This window comes from Dromiciops gliroides, chromosome 3, assembly GCF_019393635.1.
Source record: "Dromiciops gliroides isolate mDroGli1 chromosome 3, mDroGli1.pri, whole genome shotgun sequence".
Lineage (NCBI taxonomy): Eukaryota > Metazoa > Chordata > Mammalia > Microbiotheria > Microbiotheriidae > Dromiciops > Dromiciops gliroides.
The window spans coordinates 640386920-640409946 of NC_057863.1; the positions used below are offsets into that span (position 1 = coordinate 640386920).

The 23027-nt window shown below is 48.5% G+C and overlaps 2 protein-coding genes across 3 annotated transcripts in view; both read left to right on the top strand.

Moving 5' to 3' along the window:
• The window catches only part of SDF4 (stromal cell derived factor 4), a 47904-nt gene extending 26675 nt beyond the window's left edge, over positions 1-21229 (top strand). The window contains exons 3-7 of one of the 2 annotated variants that reach the window (XM_043994999.1): positions 2593-2729; positions 11416-11529; positions 15439-15597; positions 18660-18835; positions 20197-21229. In XM_043994999.1, coding sequence (XP_043850934.1) covers positions 2593-2729; positions 11416-11529; positions 15439-15597; positions 18660-18835; positions 20197-20373 — 763 coding nt within the window. In that variant the 3' untranslated portion in view covers positions 20374-21229. The remainder of the gene's footprint in view (positions 1-2592; positions 2730-11415; positions 11530-15438; positions 15598-18659; positions 18836-20196) is intronic. The other variant, XM_043995000.1, reaches the window with a different exon arrangement.
• Positions 21230-22129: 900 nt separating this feature from the next.
• TNFRSF4 (TNF receptor superfamily member 4) overlaps positions 22130-23027 on the top strand; it is a 59588-nt gene continuing 58690 nt past the window's right edge. Inside the window, exon 1 of the mRNA XM_043993868.1 lies at positions 22130-22167. Within this exon, the coding sequence (XP_043849803.1) occupies positions 22130-22167 (38 nt within the window). The remainder of the gene's footprint in view (positions 22168-23027) is intronic.

Genomic DNA, 23027 nt, shown 5'->3' on the forward strand with positions numbered 1-23027 from the left:
TAGCTGAGAGAGGGTTGAAACTCCTTTTAAGCAGAGCAGAGAGGAAGCGACCACACAGCTGAGCTGAAGAGGTCAAGTGAGCAGGCCTAAACAAACTACATCCTGTCTGTCACATGGGGTTGGGGAGCCACGGTTGGGGCGCAGACTGTGCAGATGTTCAGATAAAGGAGAAGAGGGGCGACTGATTCCTGGCCCCATTCCAGACTGTAGAGTATTCAAAGGATGCTTCATAAAAATCTCGAGAAGGAAGCAGCTGTGGGTCAGCATGGCTCGATCAGCAGGAGGTTCTGTCGCACTCCCTGGGTTTCCTTTTTTGCCTGGCTCCCTAAATTGGTAGGTAGGTCAGTGAGGTGCTATCTGGAGAGTTTACTTCGATCTGAACAGAGCATTTAACAGCCTCTTGTGCTGCTTGCACCTTGCACGCCCCGTCTGGGCAGGATCCAGCCAGGCACACTTGTCTCCCCATCTCTCCACCAGTTCTGGAACCATCGTCTAATCCAGGAAAGAGTGTGGCAGTGTGCTTCCATCAAGTGGACGGCCTTCACTTTCCTACTGCCCTCTCCTGCCCTATCTGTAGCTTCATGCTTCTTTTAGCGCCCTGCCTTAGAGCCCCCAACTTAGAATGTCATTCGAGCCACATTTTCCACTCTGTTTAAGCCACAGTAGCTGCTGCTGCTGACCTTTGGGTAAGTCAGTGGACTTCAGACACAGCCAAGGTGGCGAGTTGTTTTGCTTGACCATCGCATGTTACAAGGGTTTTGCTTTCTTCTTCATTTTCCAGACGGAAAAAGGAGAGTCACTGAGGCCGCTTTTTTTTTTCTTTTTAAACACAGAGAATAGAGTCCAGGGAAAGCTTGGAAAGGTACTGGTTCAGTGCATTCTGTCCTTAAATAGAAAAGCAAGCTCTGCACTGAAAGAGCCGCAGTACAGAATGGTACAAACCTTTTCCAGTGCTGCTGTGTTGGTGGAAATGTCCATTTTATTGAATGCTGTTAACTGAAGACTAAAAACCTTCTTTTGAAATCACATCAGTGTCGCTGGGGAAGGTGCAGCCAGGCTGACTGGGAACCCTAGAACCCAGTCCATCCTGGGTCATTGAGGTGGGCAGGCTTGTGCTTCCCAACCTACCCCACCCAGAAGTCATCCAGACCTTTTCTCTTGGAGCCTCCTCAGCCTTTCTTTGTCCCACTGCTTTTGTGATGCCCTGATGACAAGGTGGTCCCTCCCTGGCCAAAGCCAGCCTCTCCACCTATGCCTCTCTCCTCTGTCCTCCCCTCTGCTCTAGCAGCTCTCCCTGACTCACCCCCCCCCCCTTTTTTTTTTGTGGGACAATGAGGCCTAAGTGACTTGGCCAGGGTCACACAGCTAGGAAATGTAAGTGTCTGAGACCAGATTTGAACTCAGGTTCTCCTGAATCCAGGGCCAGTGCTTTATCCACTGCACCACCTAGCTGCCCCTGACTCACCTCCTTTTCTCTCTGATCTTCAGCCTCTCCCTCTGCAGGGGTTCCTTCCCTGTTTGTACTCATGGCCAGTCCCAAAGAACTCTCATTGATGGCTCCTTATCCTGTTGGAAAGTCTCTTGTTGAGTGCTCCAGGGGCATTTCTGTGCATCTCTGCTGTTCACTGCTTTCCTCAAGGACTAAAACCAAGGCATAGATGGTACGGTTTCCCAGTTTACAGACGACATAGAGCAAGAGGCATAGCTAACACATTGAGTGACGGGCACAACCCAGAAAGGCCTCAGCAGACTGAAAAGGTTGGACCAAACCCTACAAGGTGACACTTAATAAGAGGACAGGTAGCACTTTACATTGGAATTCTAAAAATCAGGTTGATGAGTGTCACCTTGGGGAGATGTCATTGGGTAGAAGTTTGTCCAAAAAAGACCCTGGTGGTCTTGGTCAGTCTTAGTATGAATCATAGCTGCAATCCTGTGGTCACAGAAGCTGATGAATACCATCATGGGCTGCATCAAGAGAGGGCTCAGATCTAGGCCTAGGTGGGACTTGGCCAAGCCCTCTGTGTGCCAGGATAAGGGGTGAGGGCAGAGAGGAAGGGAGGGGAGGAGCATATGCTGGCATGTCCCTTCCAGGGCCGTGGTGATCCTGCTGCTTCTCAGCTCATTATAACCACAGTGATGGTGCCCTGAGCCTTGTGGGGCATTGACCTATCTCTTCTCTGGCTCCTTTGCCTGAGCGGTGTAGATATGTGTATGGGTAGAGCAGTGTCACCAGACCCTGGGTTAGGGTCCTGGAGCCCAGAGCAGGACACAGTACCTTTCACCATCACCATTATCACCATCCAGTCATCACCAGGGTTTAAAATAAAGGGTGAGGAAGCAGGCAGCAGGAGTGGCCGTTTCTAGCATTCATTCCAGCCTGGCTCAGACTGGGGACCCTATGGTGGGGTGAGCGGGCCTTCGTTTACCTTCTAGCGAGGTCTCCTCCAATATGGTCTGGTGCACGTGTCTTCCTTTCTGTGGTCCTTTTGCTCACCTGTAAGAGGAGGGGCTTGGACTCTGGGCTTCCTGCTAATTATCCATGGCATGATGCTCTTCTCTTGTCCCATGGACTTTGGTGCATCTTTTCAGGGTGGACATTAATAATGACAAAAGGATTAGTGCCAAGGAGATGCAGCGTTGGATCATGGAGAAGACAGAGGAGCATTTTCAGGAAGCTGTCAAAGAGAACAAGATGCACTTCAGGGCGGTTGATCCCGACGGCGACGGTAGGACGCTCCCCTCTCCCCCAACCCCTGCATCCCTCCCATGCGCCTTTTAAATGGCCTCATGTTCCTAGCAAGGTCACAGAGGGCCTCCTAAGAGAAACTACATGTTTAAAGCAAAAATGTGTGCTGGCAAATGTCAACTGAGGAACAGTGACGTGTGTTAGCCTGGTCTCCTACACTCCCAAAAAGCTGCCGGGCCTGCCCGGGAGCCAGACATGGGGATAACATCTCCATGAACAGGGCCTGAGACCCCAAGGAAGATCACCACCCTTGTTGACCCTGCCAGATAAAACAGCGCAGCTCCGAGCAGTCCCAGGTCACTGGCTAGAGCTATTAAGGGGGTGCACAGTGTCCTAGACCCAGAAGCTGGCTGGGAAGTAGAGCAGGCATTTCTGCTGGTGTCCTTCCAGTGTGAGGAGGGTATCCATTAGTTCAGTTATAAACCCTTTGGTCAGAGTGCAGAGCTTGGTCTCTGTTCTGGGAGATCCCACATGTGACTAGTTCAGCCTTGGAAGGAGAGCAGCACAATGCCAGGCCCGTAGTAGGTATGTAATAAATACTTGTTGATGGCTACACTAAGAACAGTCAGAGTCACTTCCCACTCAGTAAGTTGCTTGTCATATTTTAAAATCTGAATACAATTGATTTGAAAATAGGAACTAGGAGATGGCCTGATAGTATTTGCCACTATGTAGGGTAAACAGTTTGCTTTTTTTTGCAGGGCAGTGAGGGTTAAGTGACTTGCCCAGGGTCACACAGCTGGTAAGTGTCAAGTGTCTGAGATTGGATTTGAACTCAAGTCCTCCTGAATCCAGGGCCAGTGCTTTATCCACTGCACCACCCACCTAGCTGCCCCCTTAGAGTAAACATTTTAAAAATAAATTTGAAAGATTCTATTGCAAAGGTTCCTCTGAACCTTTTTTAAAAATGAGAGGGATTCTTAATATAAATACTGACTAAAGTTAATCTGAAGAAAAAAAATGGACCAAGAAAAACAATCTCTAAAGGACACAGAAGCTAAGAGTTTAAAACATCTTATTTTTTTAAATAATTGTTATTGATCTTTTTGTTTTTATGATAACCCATATTTCTTGAGGTATCTACCCCACCCTCCCAGAGAGTCATCCCTTTTAGTAAAGATAAAAAAGAGGGAAAAAAAAGGTTCAGGAAAACTGACCTACGCTGTAAAAAAAATCTGCCCGGGGCAGCTAGGCGGCACAGTGGATAGAGCACCAGCCCTGGATTCAGGAGGACCTGAGTTCAAATCCGGCCTCAGACACTTAATACTTACTAGTTGTGTGACCCTGGGCAAGTCACTTAACCCCAATTGCCTCACTAAAAAAAAAAAAATCTGCCCTTATTTGGAGTGTCTCCTACCCGTGGTCCCTCACCTTGGCAGAGAAGTCAGGGTGGAGTGTATTCTCATGTTGATTCTTTGGGGCAAACTTGGCCATTCCCTCCCAGCATTCCATTCCCTCTTTTTGGCCATTGTGAACATGGTTTTCCAGTTCTTCACATTATGACATTCAGAGAGATTTCTCCCTGCTCCTAGAGGCTCCCCATTCAGGGTTTCTTAGACGACACTGACAGTGTTATACTCTTTTGCTCCCCAATGTTCTGCCACAAAGTGCTGCTCTGACAATCTTAGTGCACGTGGGGCCTTTCCTTCTGCTTTGCCTTCTGTATGTCTGGCTGTGGCATATCTCGTTCAGAGATTATGGGCACTTTAGTTACTTATTTTTAAACGCATAATTCTCAATTATTTTCCAAAATGATTGGACCATTTTCCATCCCAGCTCATGCTAGATGAGTGTGCCTACCTTTTAAGGTGCCTGAAACATCTTAGTATTCCTGTTTTTTATCATCTTTGCCAGGTTGCTGAGTGTGTGCTGAGAGATCAGCATTTCTCCTATTTCTCCTAAATGATTTGAAGTGGTCTTTCCTATAGTTATTCATAGTTTGCAGTTCTGTGGACTGTTTGTTCACATACTTTAATCACTAATCTGTTGCGGCCCAGAAAGACAGGGGTGTGTGTGTAAAGGGGGGGGGTTGTCTTTTTTTCTTTTGTTATTTATTTATATATTTTGGGCATCAGATACTTTGATTTTATTGGTTTTTTTAATTTAATACAATTTAAAGTATCTGTTTTGCCTTCTGTGATCACCTCTATCTCATGTTAGGAGGGTTTTCCCTTATTCACAGCTGTGATAGATAGTCGATCTTATTCTATTTCAGTTTTTTTTTTTGAAGCATGTGAACTTTTGTATTTCACATTTGTTTTTTGTGGTATATTGTGTAATATGTTGGTGTAAACTTAATTTCTACAAGTCTGTATCAACCACTGATACTGAAGAGGTCCGAGTCGTTCCATTCTATGAAGATCTACATCTTCTAGAAATAACACCCAAAAAAGATGTCATATCCATCAAAGGGCACTGGAATGCTAAAGTAGGAAATCAAAAGATAACTGGAATAACAGGCAAGTTTGGCCTTAGAGTACAGAGTGAAGCAGGGCAGAGACTAGTAGAGTTTTGTCAAGATAACTAATTTTCAACACCCCAAAAGGTGACTCTGTACATAGATATCACCAGATGATCAGTACAGAAATCAGATTAATTATATACTCTGCAGCCAAAGGTAGAGAAGCTCTATACAGTCAGTTAAAACAAGACTCGGAGCTGACTGTAGCTCAGATCATGTGCTTCATACTGCAAAATTCAGACTTAAATTGAAGAAAGGAGGGAAATCATCAGACGATATTAGGTATGACCTAGCCTCCCATACAAATATGAAGTAGAAGTGATGAATAGATTTAAGGGATTGGATCTAGTAGCTAGAGTGCCTGAAGATTCGGAATATTATATAGGAGACTGCAACAACAAAAAACATTCCGAAGACAAAGTACAATTAAGCACAATGGGGGCAGCTAGGTGGCTCAGTGGATAGAGCACTGGCCCTGGATTCGGGAGGACCTGAGTTCAAATCCAGCCTCAGACACTTAACACTTATTAACTGTGTGACCCTGGGCAAGTCACTTAACCCCAGTTGCCTCACACACACAAAAAAGCACAACAGCAGTCTGATGAGGTTTTACAAATAGGTGAGGAAAGGAGAAAAGGAAAGATCTACCCAGCTGAATGCAGAATTCCAGAGACTAATAAGGAGAGAGAAGAAAGTTTTCTTAAATGAGCAATATGAGGCAATAGAAGAAAACAACAGAAGAGGAAAGACAAGAAATTTGTTCAAGAAAATTAGAGATATCAAGGGAAAGTTTCCTACAAAAATGGGCTTGATAAAAGACGAAAATGGTAGGGACTTAACAGAAGCAGAAGAGATTAAGAAGAGGTGGCAAGAATTCACAAAAGAGAGAAGGAGGAAAGATCTTCCCATCCCCAATAGCCTTGATGGTGGCTACGAGCTTCATATCCTGGAGAATGAAGTCAAATGGGCCTTGGGATAAGACCAGTGGAGGTGACGGAATTGCAGCTGAGCTACTGAAAATCCTAAAAGATGATGCTGTTAAAGTGCTGCATTCACTAGGACAAAAGATCTGGAAAACTCCACGGTGGCCACCGGATTGGAGAAGATCAGTTTACATCCCAATCCTAAAGAAGGGCAACACCAAGGAGTGTTCGAATTACCAAACATTTGGGCTCATTTCACACTCCAACAAGGTTATGCTTAGGATTCTGCAAGCCAGGCTTCAGCAACAAGTGAACTGACAATTACCAGAAGAACAGGCTCAGACCTAGAGACCAAAATGCCAACATTCACTGTAATGTAGAGAAAGCAAAAGAGTTCCAGAAAAATCTCTCCTTCTGCTTCATTGACTACACTAAAGCCTTTGAATGTGTGGATCACTACAAAACATGGCGAGTCCTCAAAGAGATGGGCACACTAGATCATCTTATTTGTCTCGAGGAAGCTGTATGAGAGCCAGAACCGAACGTGGAAGTGATTGGTTTAAGATTGGAAAAGGAGTATGACAAGGCTGTACACTGCCATCTTATTTATTTAACTTCTGTGCAGAGTACATCATGGGAAATGCCAGGCTGGATGGATCCCAGAGCTGGAATTAAGGTTGCCAGGAGAAATATCAACAATCTCAGACATGCAGAGGATACCACTTTGATGTCAGAAAGTGAAGAATTAAAAGGCCCCTCTTGATGAGGAGAGTTTAAAACCTGGCCTGAAGCTTAACGTAAAAGCAAACAAACAAAGCTAAGATCTTGGCAATTGGTCCCAACATTTCCTGGTAAATAGAGGGAGAAGTGTCAGATTTTATATTCTTGGGCTCAAAGATCACTGCAGATGGTGACTGTAGCCATGAAATGAAAAAATGTTTGCTCTTTGGAAGGAAAGCTATGGCAAATCTGGACAACAGACTAAGAAGCAGAAACATCACGTTGCTGACAAAAGTCTGAATAGTCAAAGCTATGGTTTTTTCCTGCAGCAACGTATGACTGAGAGTTGGACTGTCAGAAAAGCTGAGTGCCACAGAATCAACACCTTCAAATAGTGGTGCTGGAGAAGACGTTTGAGAGTCTCTTGGATAGCATGGGGCCAATACTTAAAGAAAGGAATTCAGGCTCTTCACTGGAAGGTCAAATATGGAAACTGAAGCTTAAATACTTTGGCCACATAATGAGAAGACAGGCACTCACTGGAAAAGACCCTGATGTTGGAAAAGAGTGAAGGCAAAAGGAAAAGGGGATGGCAGAGAATGAGGTGAATTGTGTCATGGCAGCAATGAGCATGAGCTTGGATGGGCTTTGGGAGATGGTAGAGCATGGTGGGGCCTGGCATGCTAAGAAGATCCGTGGGGTCACGGAAAGTCAGATGTGACTGAACAACAACAAAAACCCCTTAATTTCTAGCTAGCCAATGGCTTTCTGGTGTTTCTAAAAGTTTTTATGTAGGGAGCTCTTTTTCAAAGGAGTGTGGCTATCATTTGGCCTAGATCTGTAAAGTGTTCTGTTGGAGGGTTGGTATACTATAGAATCTATATCATCATGTTTATTATTAGACTGATGCCATCTAACAATGAGTCTCTCTCTGAAGATTTAGTTTTTCTATTAGTTATTTCTATTGAATTCTCTTTAGGAAGTTTTCTTTCTATTGTTCCCTGAGTTTTAGAAATATTGTATAGAATTGTTATTTATTTGTGGGTTTATTTTGTATACAAAAAAGTATTTAAAAGTGAAAATAGTATGCTTCAATCTGTATTCAGATTCCACAGTTCTTTTTCTGGATGTGAAGGGCTTTTTCCACCAAAAGTCTTTTGACATTGTCTTGTATTGCTGAGAAGAGTTAAGTCTGTCACAGTTGATCATCACACAATGTTGGTGATACTATGTACAATGTTCTCTTGGTTCTGCTCATTTCACTCAGCATCAATTCATGTAAGTCTTTCCTTCTGAAATCCATCTGCTTTTCATTTCTTACAGCACAGTAATATTCCATTACATTCATATACCACAACTTGTTTAACCATTCCCCAATTGATGGGCATCCCAGGAATTTCCAATTATTTGATACTACACAAAAAGCAGCTATAAATATTTTTATACATGTGGGTCCTTATCTCTTTGGGATATAGACCTAGTAGTGGTATTGCTGGATCAAAGGGTATACACAGTTTTATAGCCAGAATGGTTGGATCAGTTCACAATTCCACCAACAGGTAGCATAGGTATTGTTCTTCTTGCAAAGCCATCTGGACCATTGGGGGCGGGGTTTCCCCTTGCATGGATCCTTGACAGTTAATGTAATTTTATTTTCTAAGATTTTTAAGTTCTCTACTTGATGTTCTGTTGGGTTTTTATATTTTTGTAAATAACACTCCACCTCTTTTAAGTTCTCATTTTTGCTCACATAGAAAGCCTGACATTTTACGTTGTACGTAAGTTCTGTGCCCAGCATATCGCCCCCATTCAACCTTAGGCTTTGCCATGGGCCCTAGAACTGAGTGAACCTCCCTCTGTGTGCTGTTGCCTCTTGTGACCGACCATGTCGTTCCTTGAGAGCAGAGACTTTTCTATTTGTGTCCCAAGCACTTAGTATATTGTTTGGCACCTACTCAGCTCTTAATAATGCTTTTTTGTGATTTCTGATAAATCCTTTCTTTTCTTTTCTTTTCTTTTCTTTTCTTTTCTTTTCTTTTCTTTTCTTATCTTTTCTTTTACTTTTTTTTTTTTAGTGAGGCAATGGGGGTTAAGTGACTTGCCCAGGGTCACACAGCTAGTAAGTGTCAAGTGTCTGAGGCCGGATTTGAACTCAGGTACTCCTGACTCCAGGGCCAGTGCTCTATCCACTGGCCACCTAGCTGCCCCAATCCTTTATTTTCTATTGTGGTTTTCATCTTGTTTTGTTTTGTTTTGTTTTAATTTTGGTAACTGGATTTTCTTCCTTTTGTGAACGGTTAACGGTTTTGTTGATTTTTATTAGCCTTTTCAAAGGACCAAGTTTTTTATTTTATTTATCTTTTGTATGGTCTTTCTGTTTTTTATTTTTCTTCTAATTCTCAAGATTTCTTCTTTTGTGCCTATATTGGGTTTATTTTTTTCCTTTTTCAATTTCATACTTAGTTCATTAAAGCTCATATTTTGTTTATGTATATTTTCAGAGAGAATTTTTCCTCTAAGAACTGCTCTTGGTATATCCTAGACATTTTGGTATGTTTGTTTTTTAATGTTTATGTATGCCATTTGCTTTTTAAGAAGTAATTGCTGGGGGCAGCTAGATGGCGCAGTGGATAGAGCACCGGCCCTGGAGTCAGGAGGACCTGAGTTCAAATCCGGCCTCAGACACTTAACACTTACTAGCTGTGTGACCCTGGGCAAGTCACTTAACCCCAATTGCCTCACAAAAAAAAAAAAAAAGAAGTAATTGCTGCTTCTTCTTCTTTTTTTTTGGTGGGGCAGTGAGGGTTAAGTGACTTGCCCAAGGTCACACAGCTAGTAAGTGTCACGTGTCTGAGGCCGGATTTGAACTCAGGTCCTCCTGACTCCAGGGCCGGTGCTCTATCCACTGCACCACCTAGCCGCCCCAGTAATTGCTTCTTTTTTTTCTTTTTCTTTTCTTTTTTTTTTTTTTTTACAGGGCAATGAGGGTTAAGTGACTTGCCCAGGGTCACACAGCTAGTTACATGTCAAGTGTCTGAGGCTGGATTTGAACTCAGGTCCTTCTGAATCCAAGGCCAGTGCTTTATCCACTGTGCCACCTAGCTCACCTAGCTGCCCCCCCCCCCCCCCGCAGTAGTTGCTTTTTTTTTTTTTTTTTTGGTGAGGCAATTGGGGTTAAGTGACTTGCCCAGGGTCACACAGCTAGTAAGTGTTAAGTGTCTGAGGCTGGGTTTGAACTCAGGTCCTCCTGACTCCAGGGCCGGTGCTCTATCCACTGCGCCACCTAGCTGCCCCCCGGTAATTGCTTCTTAATGAACTTCTCCTCATGTCAGAACTTCCCTTGGAACAAAGGTGAACCGACCAACATCATCTCTGATGTGGCAGTGTTGGCAGCATCTTCCATCCCTGTGGCGTTGCCCAGGTTGACTGTCCCATTGAATCTGAATTCAGATGTATCTTTGTGGGATTTCCCTCTGTTTTCCAGGAGTGGTCGCCTGCATCTGCTTCCTTGGGCCAGCATTCCTTCCCTCTGTGTCCCTCATTTCTGTTCTTCATCTCTTATGGCCCAGTGTAGACCCTCTCTGCTGCCCTTGCTGTGTCAGAGGCTGTGGGAAGCTCGCTGACTCTCCTAATGCAATGTTTTCAGAAGGGAAATACTGAGATCCACGCAGCTCCCCAGTGGTGCCTTCCGGAGCTGCTTCTGCTCTAGCTCCTCTACCCTGGGCTGTTTCCTTCTTTCGTCACCAGTGCTGGTTTTGGGGGATGAGGTGAAGCAGCAGATGGGTCTCATCTTGTTCTTCTTAGGAATAAGTTGGCACCTTTTTCATTTGGTTGTGGATTTCTTTTGAGGAATGTTCCTATCTTCTCAAATTTGCCTGTTGCAGCATGGCTCTTAGTCTTACATCGTTGTGACAGCTCCCTTAGCTGTCTTGGATAGCAGACTTTATAAAATCAGGAATGTGCGTTGCTTTTTCTACACACAGCCTGGTGGCTTCTCTTCTTGTTCTGGTTGCATTGATTTTGTCTGTACAGAAACTTGAAAATTGGGCATGATGTCAGTAGTCTGATCTGTCTTTTGTGGTCTCTTCTATTTTGGGGTTGTTATGAATGCTTCCTCTAACCATTCTGCCTTTTACCCCTTGGGTTCATTCAATTCCCCAGTATTTTCTAGGGCGGTTTGCCTATAGAGGGGGTATGCTGAGCTAGCTGAACTCCTGGGGAAGGTAGAAGTCACCATGTAGTATTTCCTGGGGTGGTTTCTTATTCATCTGCTATTTTCTACCACATCACACACACCCCACTTTACCTAAAAGTACAATTGGGCTCAAAAAAAGTACTTTTGAGGTCTTTGCTCATAGAGAAAACCAACTAGTTGAGCATTTAGAAAGACTATCTCCTCTCCCCCCGCCCCCCCCCCCAATAGCCACAGTGATTGTAGGACAGGGCTGTTAGGGTCTTTCTTGTCTTTTACATGTGACTGTAGTATCGTGGTCTTAGCAGATGTCAGAAGAGCAGAACAGTGCATTATTCAATGGTCTAACATGTTTCATCTATTCTTTTAGGCCGTGTGTCTTGGGATGAATATAAAGTGAAGTTTTTGGCGAGCAAAGGCCACAATGAGAAAGAGGTTGCGGAAAAGATAAAAAACAACGAGGAACTGAAAATTGATGAAGAAAGTAAGTCCGCAAGAGCCAGTTGTGTATTAGGCTGTTCGAAGTAGGGTGCTGGGAAGCTTGGGGGTGTAACTGCCAGATTGGGGTGGGGGGCCTGGTTTACAGCCACATTGATAAGAAGAGTTTTGCCCTTGGTCTGTCTTTACTTAGAGTCTACAAGCTAAAGCATATTGAAGCTGGAGCCTCATTCAATAAGTGCTCTGACCCTTTTCCCTCTTCTATTCCTGAACTCTCTAAGGGGCTCTTCTCATCTTGGGTGGTCTAGGTTGTCTCAGCATCTTGATGGTAACATACAAGTGGGTCTCTTCTGAATATCTCCTGTGTGCCAGACAGGGTGGAAAACCTACTGGACAAGCTAGGCCTCAGTCAGCTCCTGGTGGCCATGTGGGACACTAGGTTTTTATCCATGAATGGACAGAGCCTGAGGAATACAGTAGGACAGAGTATGGGTGTCTGAGGAAGCAAGTTGTGAATCAAGGACTGGAAAAGCTTCATTCATTAAGGAGATGTACTTGTGTGGGGAGTCCGGAGCCTGGGGGGGGGGGGGAAGACCAGGCAAGGTGCTACAGGAGGATGAACAACATTTGGCTGAGGATCGATGGGGGCAGAAACCGAAGTGAGGCTATCTTGGTAATATACTACAGGCTGCCAAGACAGAAGGAGGACAGTGATGATGAGTTTGAAAGGCTCACAGGCCTGCCTGGGCATAGGCTATCTTAATGTTGGGAGACTTCTCCAGATATTATCTCAAGTTGAGAGGGGTGTGTGGGGGGCGTGTGCATGTGCATGTGCATGTGTGAGCATGTGTGCGTGTGTGACTGAGATCTGGTGCTCTCCCTAGTGGTAGCAGAGCACTTGATGACTGTGGACTTGCCTCAGCAGCCTGACATTTTACGTTGTGCTTTGAGCCTCGTAAGATGTTTTACATATGTTATCACAGCAGTATGGATTTCATTCTTCGAAAGATGGCGTCACCCAGGGCCACTGCTGTTCTGGGTCCCGTGATGACCGATGGGAGCCGCTTGCTGCTGAAGTAGGAATGAGGAAGACGGGGGGGGGGGGGGGGGGTAGTGCCTTCGTTGTCTTCTATATCATCTCGTGCTGGAGGAGTACAGGAAAGCTGAGCACAGGCCTACACCCCCTGACCTGTAGCTATTTCTAAAGGGAAGCGGTGATCGCAGGACTGACCGAATCTCCTCTTTTGGCCAGGCAGCACAAGGGAGAGGCTGCTTAGATCTCAGTAGAGGACTGGACAGAGTCGCTCGTGTTCTCTGTATGGATGAGAGAGCGCCGCGGGCTGGGGGTGACCAGGATGGCAAAGGACCTGGAGCCCAGAGACCCCTTGGAGGAACCCGAGAGGCTTGGATTTTGAGGGGCTAGGGGCGGGGCAGGCAGGCTGGATGGCCAGTGAGCCTTCGGGTCTTGGCAAGAAGGATCTATTTGGCCTCAGGGACAGATGGGGGAGCAGTCAGTGGGAATTCTAGGGAGGCAGGTTCAGGCCCCTTTTAGAGATGTGCCTCAGAGACAGGGTCGCTCTCCCACCCTCCCTGGAAGCCCTGAGGAATTTTGTAGAAGGGATTCTTACACAGCCACTGTTTGGGCTTAGTGGCCCCTGGGCCTCCTTCCAAGCCAAGTTATGGGTTCCTTTGAACTGTGTGGGGATTAGTCATTTAACAATTGGTTGTTTTTTACCCTTATTCATCAAAAAAACGACCAGAATGCAAATCTAGCTTAGGCTTCTCTCCAGTACAGGTGTTTTCCCTTATCTCCAAACCACGTGTGTCATTTTCCTTTACAGGAATGCTGAGTAGGCCACAGTAGGGTGCTGCCTTCATATCTGTGTTTGCCAGGCACTCACGTATGTAGAAGGTCCCCTGCCTGTACAGAGAAGAAACACAGCCCCTGGCCCACGTTCTCTCATTTGAACCTTCCAGCGGCCCTGCTCAAGGGGTCTCGTTGGGGGTGTGGACCACGTTTTACAGGGCAGGCCTCGGAAGCTCACGGCTCTCACAGATAATAAGCGATGTGTGCCTGGGCTTCCTGGCCCGCCCGCCCCCCCCCCCCCCAAACACTGCATTCACTCTGCTCTGGTGCCTGGTCCCTCACTGAGAGAGAAGAATGAAGTGAGATGCAGAAGCTTGCACCTTCCTAGGGGGCTGGGACAAGGATGCAGATGCACAGGATAGGTAGGATGAGGGGGACAGGGTCAGGATAGACTGCCCTATGAGAATCCTCTGAGCCATGAGGCTAAGCCTTGGGTCTGTGTGTTTATTTGCATCTTTGAGACTTGATTATTCCAAATTTTGTTTTCATCATTTTTATCCCTGTCTGGTTTGTTCATAGTGTGGCAAGAAATCATATTCTACCATGTACTTTTTTGGGGGAGTGGGGGGGGGTAATGAGGGTTAAGTGACTTGCCCAGGGTCACACAGCTAGTAAATGTCAAGTGTCTGAGGTCAGATTTGAACTCGAGTTCTCCTGAATCCAGGGCTGGTGCTTTATCCACTGTGCCACCTAGCTGCCCCCTCTACCATGTACTTTTAGCAGAAATTCTTGTAGTCCGTCCTTGTGCACATGAGAATAACCTACTGTAAGAAAAGAATCGGCTTTCAGCTTCTCAGGTTTTTGGGGACATATGACTCAACATTGGTAGCACAGTTTCTACTTGTTGAAAAAGACAAAAGAAACAAGAATCTTGTCTCCATAATCAGAGGAAGGGGCTCCAGTATCATCAGGGTCTTCAGTGTGATCAGCAGAGAAGGGTGTGTTCCGAGCTAACAGCTCTGACAATAACAACAAGTTATTGGTGACTTGAAGGCTGGCGAGGGTCCTTGCTGGGAGGAATGCATGCACACATGCGCACGCGCGCGCGCGCACACACACACACACACACACACACACACACACACACACATGCTCACACTCACAGACATGCTTGCTCACTCCAAAAAAGTCTTCATGGCTTGAGAGCGTGAGACTGAATCTAATGAGATGAAATTTAAGAGGAGTATGTGCCATGTCCTATACTTGGGTTAAAGAAATGGACTTCAAAAGTCTGAAAAAATCCATGGCATCTGAGAGGATGCCTCTCTGGGGTCCACCCGTGATTCTTTGGCCACCTTCTGCCTCACCAGAGCAGCCTCCTTGCCTGAAGGTCGCTTCTCCCAGTCCTGTTGTGCTCACAATGTTCACAGACATTCCCTCTGTCCCTGTAGCCCCTCCTCTCACTAGGTTTGGGCCTCCTTTTTCAGGAAAAAGCCTTGGCCAGCTCCGCACTCCCAACTGTCTAGACCCTGTCTGCCCACCCCTCCCCCTTCTTCCTCACCTTTGCCTTCTGGGCTCTCTTGCCTTTTGAGAATAGAGTCTCCTGCAGGCCAGGCAGGGACTGCTTTTCTTTCTGCTCACACTTGTTTCGCCATCACCTAGTGCAGTAGCTGGCACATAGTGAGCGGTAAAAACATCAACACTTATTAATTCAGGTGAGGGGACAGCACCCAGGGACAAGGAGGGGCTCCTCCAGATCAGGCCTCGTCTGTGCCTCAGGGACCACCTGGGGATCCATCCTCGGGCTGAGGACGTCGCACAGCCTTCCTTCTCCAGACCCTCATTCTTGACTCCATGTATTGGCACCAGTCTGGCAGACCACCGCCATTTCCCTGGTTTGCATCACAACCATAAAAGTGGCATCCAATTTCAGGGGATCCTGTGCGTTATTTATTTTGCACGTTCAGGAGAGGAGGGAGCGTCAGCACTGCCATTTCCCTCTGTCCCGGAGGTGCATTGGAAAGGCTCTGCTGACTTTTAAAAATTCAGCTCGATGATCTTCCCACCCCCAACATCCCTCCTCAGCTGTGGAAAACCAGGGTGTTGGGTGTGTGCTGTCTGTACTAATGAGATGACGTCCTTTTGCAGCCCTGGAAGTTCTCGACAACCTCAAGGATCGCTGGTATCAGGCTGACAACCCTCCAGCTGACCTGCTGCTGAATGAGGGGGAGTTCCTGTCCTTTCTCCACCCAGAACACAGCAGGGGCATGCTCAAGTTTATGGTCAAGGAGATTGTCCGGGACCTGGGTATGTGCTTCCTCCTTGGCCGGTGTAGAAAAGGTGCTCTGGCCACGTGAGGGGGGCCCCCGGGTAGAGAGGAGAGAGAACCTGGCTTGTGGAGACCGATTGGAGGAGCTTAGCGGATGTTAATGCAGACGAGAGACTCAGAGAGAACAGACCTGGCTCTGAATGCCTGAAAAGCCGCATGTGGAGGGGAGTCGATTAGTGGCCCCCATTTTGTTGGATTTTACTGATAACGGCTTCTGTTTTTACATCACTGGCCACTCTCTGTATTTGCCCTCCCTTGGAGCGATGTGACCCCTGGGGCTGGCAGGAAGGGCACCGGGCCCAGCCCTCTGGCTCCAGAGAGCAGGGAAGTGCTCTTTGTCCCTGCTCTCTCAGAACAAACACCATTCGGGCTTATTTTCAGTTCCATTGTCTTCCGGTTACTTCCCCGGGTGTCCATTTATACAAGTGTCTCAGTCTCTGAATTTGGACTTATTTGGTTTGTGTAGCTCATGAGTCGGAGATGTTGGCATGCTACACGGAGTGCTAGCTAGCTATCCAGCAGGATGGTTGGCTTTGTGAAGCAGTAGCGAGTTCCCCAACCTCAGAAGTGTTTAAAGATGGCAGACTTTCTTTTGGCTTTGGGTAGAAAGTTAAACTAGGTGATCTATCTATGAAACTATTTGTAACTTTCAGGCTTTATTGTTTTAGTGTCCTTTGTAGAAAAGTTTCCCTGAAATTTAAAAACATTTTTTTAAACCTGTGTTTTCACATTAGAATTTATTAACAATGCAAATTTTGTGGTTTATGGTTAGGGGGAAAAAGGTTGTTTTTTATAAGTCACTCTCAAGGAGAAACTGACTGCAGGTTCTCCGTCTCCCTTCCCTCACTCTTATACCTTTGAAGAGAAGTTTTCTCTTACATTTCTTTGTTTTTTTAACGCTCTTTCCAATTTTGATATTGTCTTCATGTGGTTTATTTTTCATTCCTTACCCATAAAAGCCAGGCCCACTCCCTGGACAGTTTAACACAACCACGTCAAACCTGGTTCTGGAAATTCAGATGAGCTTCGGGATTTTCCCTTTCAAGGCATCTGCTTAGGGATCTTTGCAGGGCTCTCCCTTACTTGACTTCTCATTGGGGAATAATTATTATTGTATGTACTATGCATACATATGTATGTGTATTGTGTTCTGTTCCATGTGGGACCTCTCCCTTTCTTGTTTGTCCACTGCCTTTTTTCAGCCCCCCCCCCTTTCTTTGCTCTTTCCCCTCCTACTTGTGCCCTCCTTTCTGTTCCCCCACCTCTTTTCCCCCCTTACCCTTCTTCCCTATAGGGTCAGATAAATCTCTTTATTCAAATGAATGTGTGTCACTTCCTCTGAGAATAAGGTCCAAACGGTGCTCGGCCCTCCCTGCTTTCCCTCTCTGGTAACAGGTCTTTTGCGCCTCTGCATGTGATATAGTTTAACCCCTTTGGCCTTCCCTTTCCCCTTCTCTCCGGAGGATCCTTTGTTTCACTCCTTGTTTTTTCTCTTGTTTCTCTTGTTTCTCTCTTGTTTGTCCACCACTGAAGTGTGGTGGCCCTGCCGAGGGGCAGCTCATCCCCTCTGCCTTGCGTTCTGTAGATGCTCAACAGTGAATGTTTGGAGAAACTGTTTTTGCCATCAGAATAGACACAGCTCTCCTTTCCTCCCTGGGCCTAAAGCTCTTCTTCTCTGTAGTAACACCAAAGCCATATATCTGTAGATCTCTGGCTGGCTGGCTAATCTTATTCGATTGTAACTCGTGGCAAAGGTCATTTGGAAACTTCCTGGCCAGCCCCTTGAGGGCCAGGCTTGTGTGTTGTACAAGTGGGTATCCCACAAACGCCCAGAGCAGGGCCTTGAGCAGAGAGTAGGGACAGGTAGGGAAGATGTTTGGGACGAGGAGAGCCTTGTGGCCTTGAGTGGTCAGCACAGACTTCCCAGGAGGCAGAGGCTATGGTGCTGGCCCTTTCAGAAGTGGGACAGCACTGGCCACATTGTGGAGGTGAGAATGCCAGACGTGATAGAGGGCTCCCAACCAGGCCAGCCTGCAGTCAAGGGCAGGAGATGAGATTTGGGGCCAGGAGACCGGCCAGTGGGTAGAGAATGGATCCTTTATGCCAGGCTCAGGAGCTCAGACTTTGTCCTCCCTCCATTCATGAGGGCCTGGGGGCCGGGCATTTATTCTGTTAAAATCTGGTTTGGGCTGTGGGCCTGTACAGAGCTCGGGTTTGATAAGATGGCTGAATATGTGATGAGAAGAGGGCCCAGAGCTAGAGCAGGAGCAAGAGCTGCAGGAGCAGGATCCAGCCAAGCAGAGCGAGGAGGAGCGCTCAGCCCATTGTCAGGGGAGGGCACTTGTCCAGTAGTGCCCACTTCTACAGGGAGTCGGCAGGGAAGAGAAGTGAGAAACACCCCTCCGTTTTCAGAGGGATTCTCGGGGAGGGGGCCCTGAGCGCTGGGCCCGAGGTCCCCATGCTACCTCTGCTGTTCCTCACTGTGTGACCCGGGCACATTTCTCGACCCTATTTCCTCCTCTGTAAGAGACAGCTTCAGGCTCTGAATCGGTCATCTTATGGTCAGGGACTCGGTGGCCTCTGGGGTTCCCTCGACTCTCAATAGACGCTCCTGTGATCCGGCAGGCCATTGGTCGGTTCAGCGCGCGTGTCAGAGAGCTCCCTTGACATGACCTGCCCGAGCGGCGGCTCCAAAGTAGGGCGTCAGGTGCACGGGAGGGATGATGCCCTCGGGTTCCCTGGGCACCGCTGCACCTGTTGTGGCATCCTCTGCTTCCTCCCCTGCCCCTTCACCAGAGGGTGACCTGAGGTGTCTGCTCTGGGCGGCACCAGCATCCAGTGCTCCCCCTAGTAGGAGTCCTGTCAGGCCGGTCAGATAGGTGGCATTCCTGGCTTGTTCGAGGTTTGAGTGACCTCTCTCCACCACCTGAGCTGGTCTGTTGTGTGCTTGGGCAAAGTGTCTCTGCTCTTCTGGACACTTGGTTGCAAGGCTCGGGTGCCCGTTTCTCACGCGCTTTCTTTCTCCCGACCTCCTTTGCAGACCAGGACGGTGACAAGAAGCTCGTTTTGTCTGAGTTCATTTCTCTGCCCGTGGGGACAGTTGAAAACCAGCAGGCCCAGGACATTGATGACGACTGGGTAAAGGACAGAAAGAAGGAGTTTGAAGAAGTGATTGATGCTAACCACGATGGCATTGTCACCATGGAAGAGCTAGAGGTGAGGCTCCCAGGCCCGTGCTTGTGGCTGCCTGTGGGTGTAACCCCAGCAGTGTGGGGGCTTTGCCCCATCTCAAGTTAGCAAGCCTCTGGGGGTGCCTCCCCCACCTCCATGGGAAAGAAGGCATTCATGCCCGTCATTCAGCAAGTGCTTCTTAAGCGCCTGCAGTCCTGACAGTGGTGACCTGACTCCTTGGGTCGGGGGCTGGTAAAGGTACCAGGGCTGAGCCACAAAGTGAGTGTGGTAGAGGGGCCCAGTAGTGTTTGTTGTATGAAGTGTTGTTATAAGGATGAGAAATAATTTTTATTCCTCCATGCTTTTCATTTCTTTTCAATTCCCATCATTCTCCCCAGAACAATGACTGGCCACCCATTTCATTCAGCTTTCTGCAGGCCCAGCCCTCAGATCGAACATTAGACCAGTTAGAGCTGGGCTTATGTGGAGCCAGTGACACAGTCAGTGCTGAAAAGGCCCTGGTGAGCCAGGGTGGGGCTGGGGACCCGCTGTCCTGTCTCCTCTCCACCCCCCCCCACTGTCTTGGTCTTAGATATAGATTCGCCCTTCTTGCCATGAGGGGGTCTCCTGGCTCTCCAGCTTTGCCCTTGACATACTTTGTGTTCCCTGCCCTCCTGCTGGGGGGCAGCCATGGAGGGGAGATGCCCCCCACAGGAACCCCCCTGGTCTGGCCTAGCAGCTCAGCGGTGGGGTCCATTCTCCTACACTGTGAGGCGTCCATTGCTGTCTAACAGGAACCATTCCATTCTGGGGAGTCTAGACATTCCTCACCCCATTATCCAGTCTGCCCGCCTTCCCGCCCTGGGCGGTCCTAGGGTTTAGGTGAAAGAACCATCCTCCAAGCAAATGTTGTCCCTGGGTTCCAGGCTTTCGCCGGTGTGGGCGATCCTTGAGGCTCTGCGGCTGTGCCCTTTCCACGCAGTGCACAGAAGGCTAGGGTGTACAGGATATGGTGTGGCCACATGGTGAACTCTGAGAAAGAAGTGGGACAATAAGGGAGTGGGGGGGGGGGCGAGAAGAAACACACACTTCAGGACAGATGGGAACGAGAGAAGTTGAGGGGCCTGAGCCGGGCGGGCCCCACTCTGCCCTCTCCGAGCTGCCCTTCCCCATGGGGCTCCCCCTGCCCCCTGTCCCTGGCTGGCAGGGCCCCATGAGATGAGGAGGCTTAGAAGAAACTGTTTGGGAGACTGGGGTGGGCTGAATGTGAGCAAAAGGGTGTTTTAGTGCCAGTAAGTGCCTGAAACCCAGAGGAGGTTTGGCATTTGGGGCACTGGGGAGGGGAGCTCAGGGGTGGGGTCTCTTCTGGGCTCCCCCCTCCTCCCCTGATGGTTCATCTGTTGCAGGAATATATGGATCCCATGAATGAATACAATGCTCTCAACGAAGCCAAGCAGATGATCGCGGTGGCCGACGAAAACCAGAACCATCATCTGGAGATGGAGGAGATCCTGAAATACGGGGAGTACTTCACAGGGAGCAAGTTAATGGACTATGCCCGGAATGTCCACGAAGAGTTCTGAGGCCCCGCCCCTCCCCTCCCCTCCCCTGGGAGCTGCTGCACCTTCTCCTCCTCCATCTCCAGCCCCTGCTCCTGCTCCTGCTCCTGCCCCACCCACGAGAGGATCCATTCTCTTGCTGCTATTTGTGTTGTGCGTGTGCGTGTGTGTGTGTGCGCGCGTGCACATGTGTGTGCTTGCATGTGTGCTTGTGTTGTCCTGAAGCAGAGAGCCTTCCGTCCACCTCGAACCTGAACGGCTACTCGTCTTGGGGCAGCAGGAACTGTCCACTTGGAATGGCTTTCCCAGAGCCGACCGTCACGTTCTCTATCAGAACCTTCCTCTGACACGAACCACGCGCTTGTGAAATAGCTGAGTGGGCTGGGGAGGGGGCAGCGCAGCTTCTCGGGCTGAGAGTGGGGCACACTCTGGCCCTTTGGAGGAAGAAGCAAGCTCAGGGGCCAGCACTCGTCAGCAGCAAGGACGATGGGCTGGGCAGCTTAGCGTAAGTGACCCAAGCCGGTCTGCTGGGTGCTGGCAGGGCACCCCACGGTGCAGGGCGCCAGGACCCCCGGCTTAGCCCGAGGGCAAAGGGACCTCTGCGATGCTTTCTACGGCTGCCTTGAAATGAGTTGATCTTCCTGTGATCTCTGAATACCCCTGCGTGCTGGGGCGTGGCCGAGCCAGAGGGATGGAGGGCATGGACTTTTCCTCCCAGTCCCTGATAATGAAGCCGTCCCACTCAGAACACACCCATCAGGCTGCTTCAAGACACTTAGGTTTGGATCGGGCCTCCTCTGCCCTCCTCTGCCCTCCCACTACTTTATTTTGTTCCAACGGCATTTTTGTTTTTCAGATTTATTAAAAACTGCCTCAGAAACTGTGGTTTGTTGTGCTGATTGACAGGACATGGAAGTAGAGGGTCTGGGAGCAGCTTGTCCATTGCGCCACACTGCTTGTCACCCCGGAAAGGAAACGCCAGAGACTGTCAGGCCTGCTTCATGAGACTGCCTCCTGAGGCCTCCCAAGGGTCTCTACTGATGAGACAGTAGAGGGGAGACGCACACACGCACGCACACACGCGCATGCACACGCGCACACACAAGCACACACACACACACACCCCGTGATCACCACTACATCCTTGCCTCCAGTGTCCCCTCCTCTACACACTCTCACACACACACACACTTTGGCAGCTGCTCTGGTTCACTAAGACAGAAAACTCTGAGGAGTGTCTTTGTGAACATGAGCAGGTTTGCCAAAGGAAGTGATGAGTCATTATTTTGGAACTCGTGGGGTGGTTTGCATGGGGGGGAGGGGTTCCAGACAGAAGACCCTGAGAGGGTCCCTGCCCATCAGTCATTGCCGTCACTACGCCTTTCCCCAGTGGGTAGTCCCAGCCCTGTAGACGTCCCTGCAGAGGGAGGGGATATCATTGTTCTAGGGGGTTACTGATTGAGCACACAAGGTCTGGCACAGAGGGCCCTCTGGCTCAGCTTGTTCTGCTGCCAGGCTCTGCCAGAGCAGAACAGACCCAGACACGGCCTGCCTTCCCCCCTTTTCTCCCATGTCTTCCTCATCCACGCTTCGCTGTCAGGCCTCCCCGGGGGATCTTCCTGTTTTGGGAGGCTCCTGGCCCATCTCAAGTGTTCCACTCCGGTACATCTGGCCTTTGGCTTGTTGCCTCCTCCGGACATGATGGGTTTTTTCCATTGCTTCCTATCCTGAGTCGTATCTTCCTTGCCGCCCCTTATGTAGGTGCCAGTCCTCCTCGCTCATGACGTGCTGCAACCTGTTTGCTCGCACCCTGCATCCGTCTGGGCTATGAGTCACCACGTAGCACATCAACCTGGACATGACTGGCCCCAGAGAAGTGGGCTTTGGGGCTGGGGAGCACGTAGGGATCTCAGAGAGTACTTAACAGGCATCTACGAATGTGTCTCTGCAGCACGCCCATCTAGGTGTGTGCCGTGTCTAACAAACGCAGCGATGCTCACATCATGCAGAAGTTTCATTTGGGTCATTGGCCATGCTGGGCAGTTGGCACCTATCAAGACCCACCTTCCTCCCAGGATTCTGTGTTCTGATGACCGTAGGCAGTTGGAGAGCCTGGAATTCACCTGGGACAGAGGCAGGGCCCAATTTCATTATCTGTCCTTGGGGAGAAATCGATCCAGGCACGCCACTACCCCAGGACCCCTTCTCCCTTGCCGATGGGCAGCAGCCTCCAACCACTTAATTCAGTGGAGGCCGGTGACTGCAGGAAGCCTGCGGCATCAACCCATTGCCAAGATTGGTATCACATAGCAGGTGGAGCACTTTGTGTGGTATCCGATGGGTTAAATCCTGGCTCTGACACTGAGAGCATTGGCAAGTCCCAGACACTCGGAGGGCTCCTCCTCCAACCCCTTTAATTTTACAGATAAGACTTGGGCCCAAGAGGTGGAGAGAGTGTCTGCAACATGACCTCCACAGTATCTCATGCCAATCGACCTTCCTGCGCCTGTGTCCTGTAGATAAAGTCCCATAGGATTACCATGAGACCTTTACAAACTAACATACTTGACTAGTATCATTTATTAGCGGCAGGCATGTTTCAGGCTCAGGACAATATCATCAGGTTGGTCCTGTCCACCATTGACCAGTCTCCCATTGCAAATGTGAGTTCTTGATCA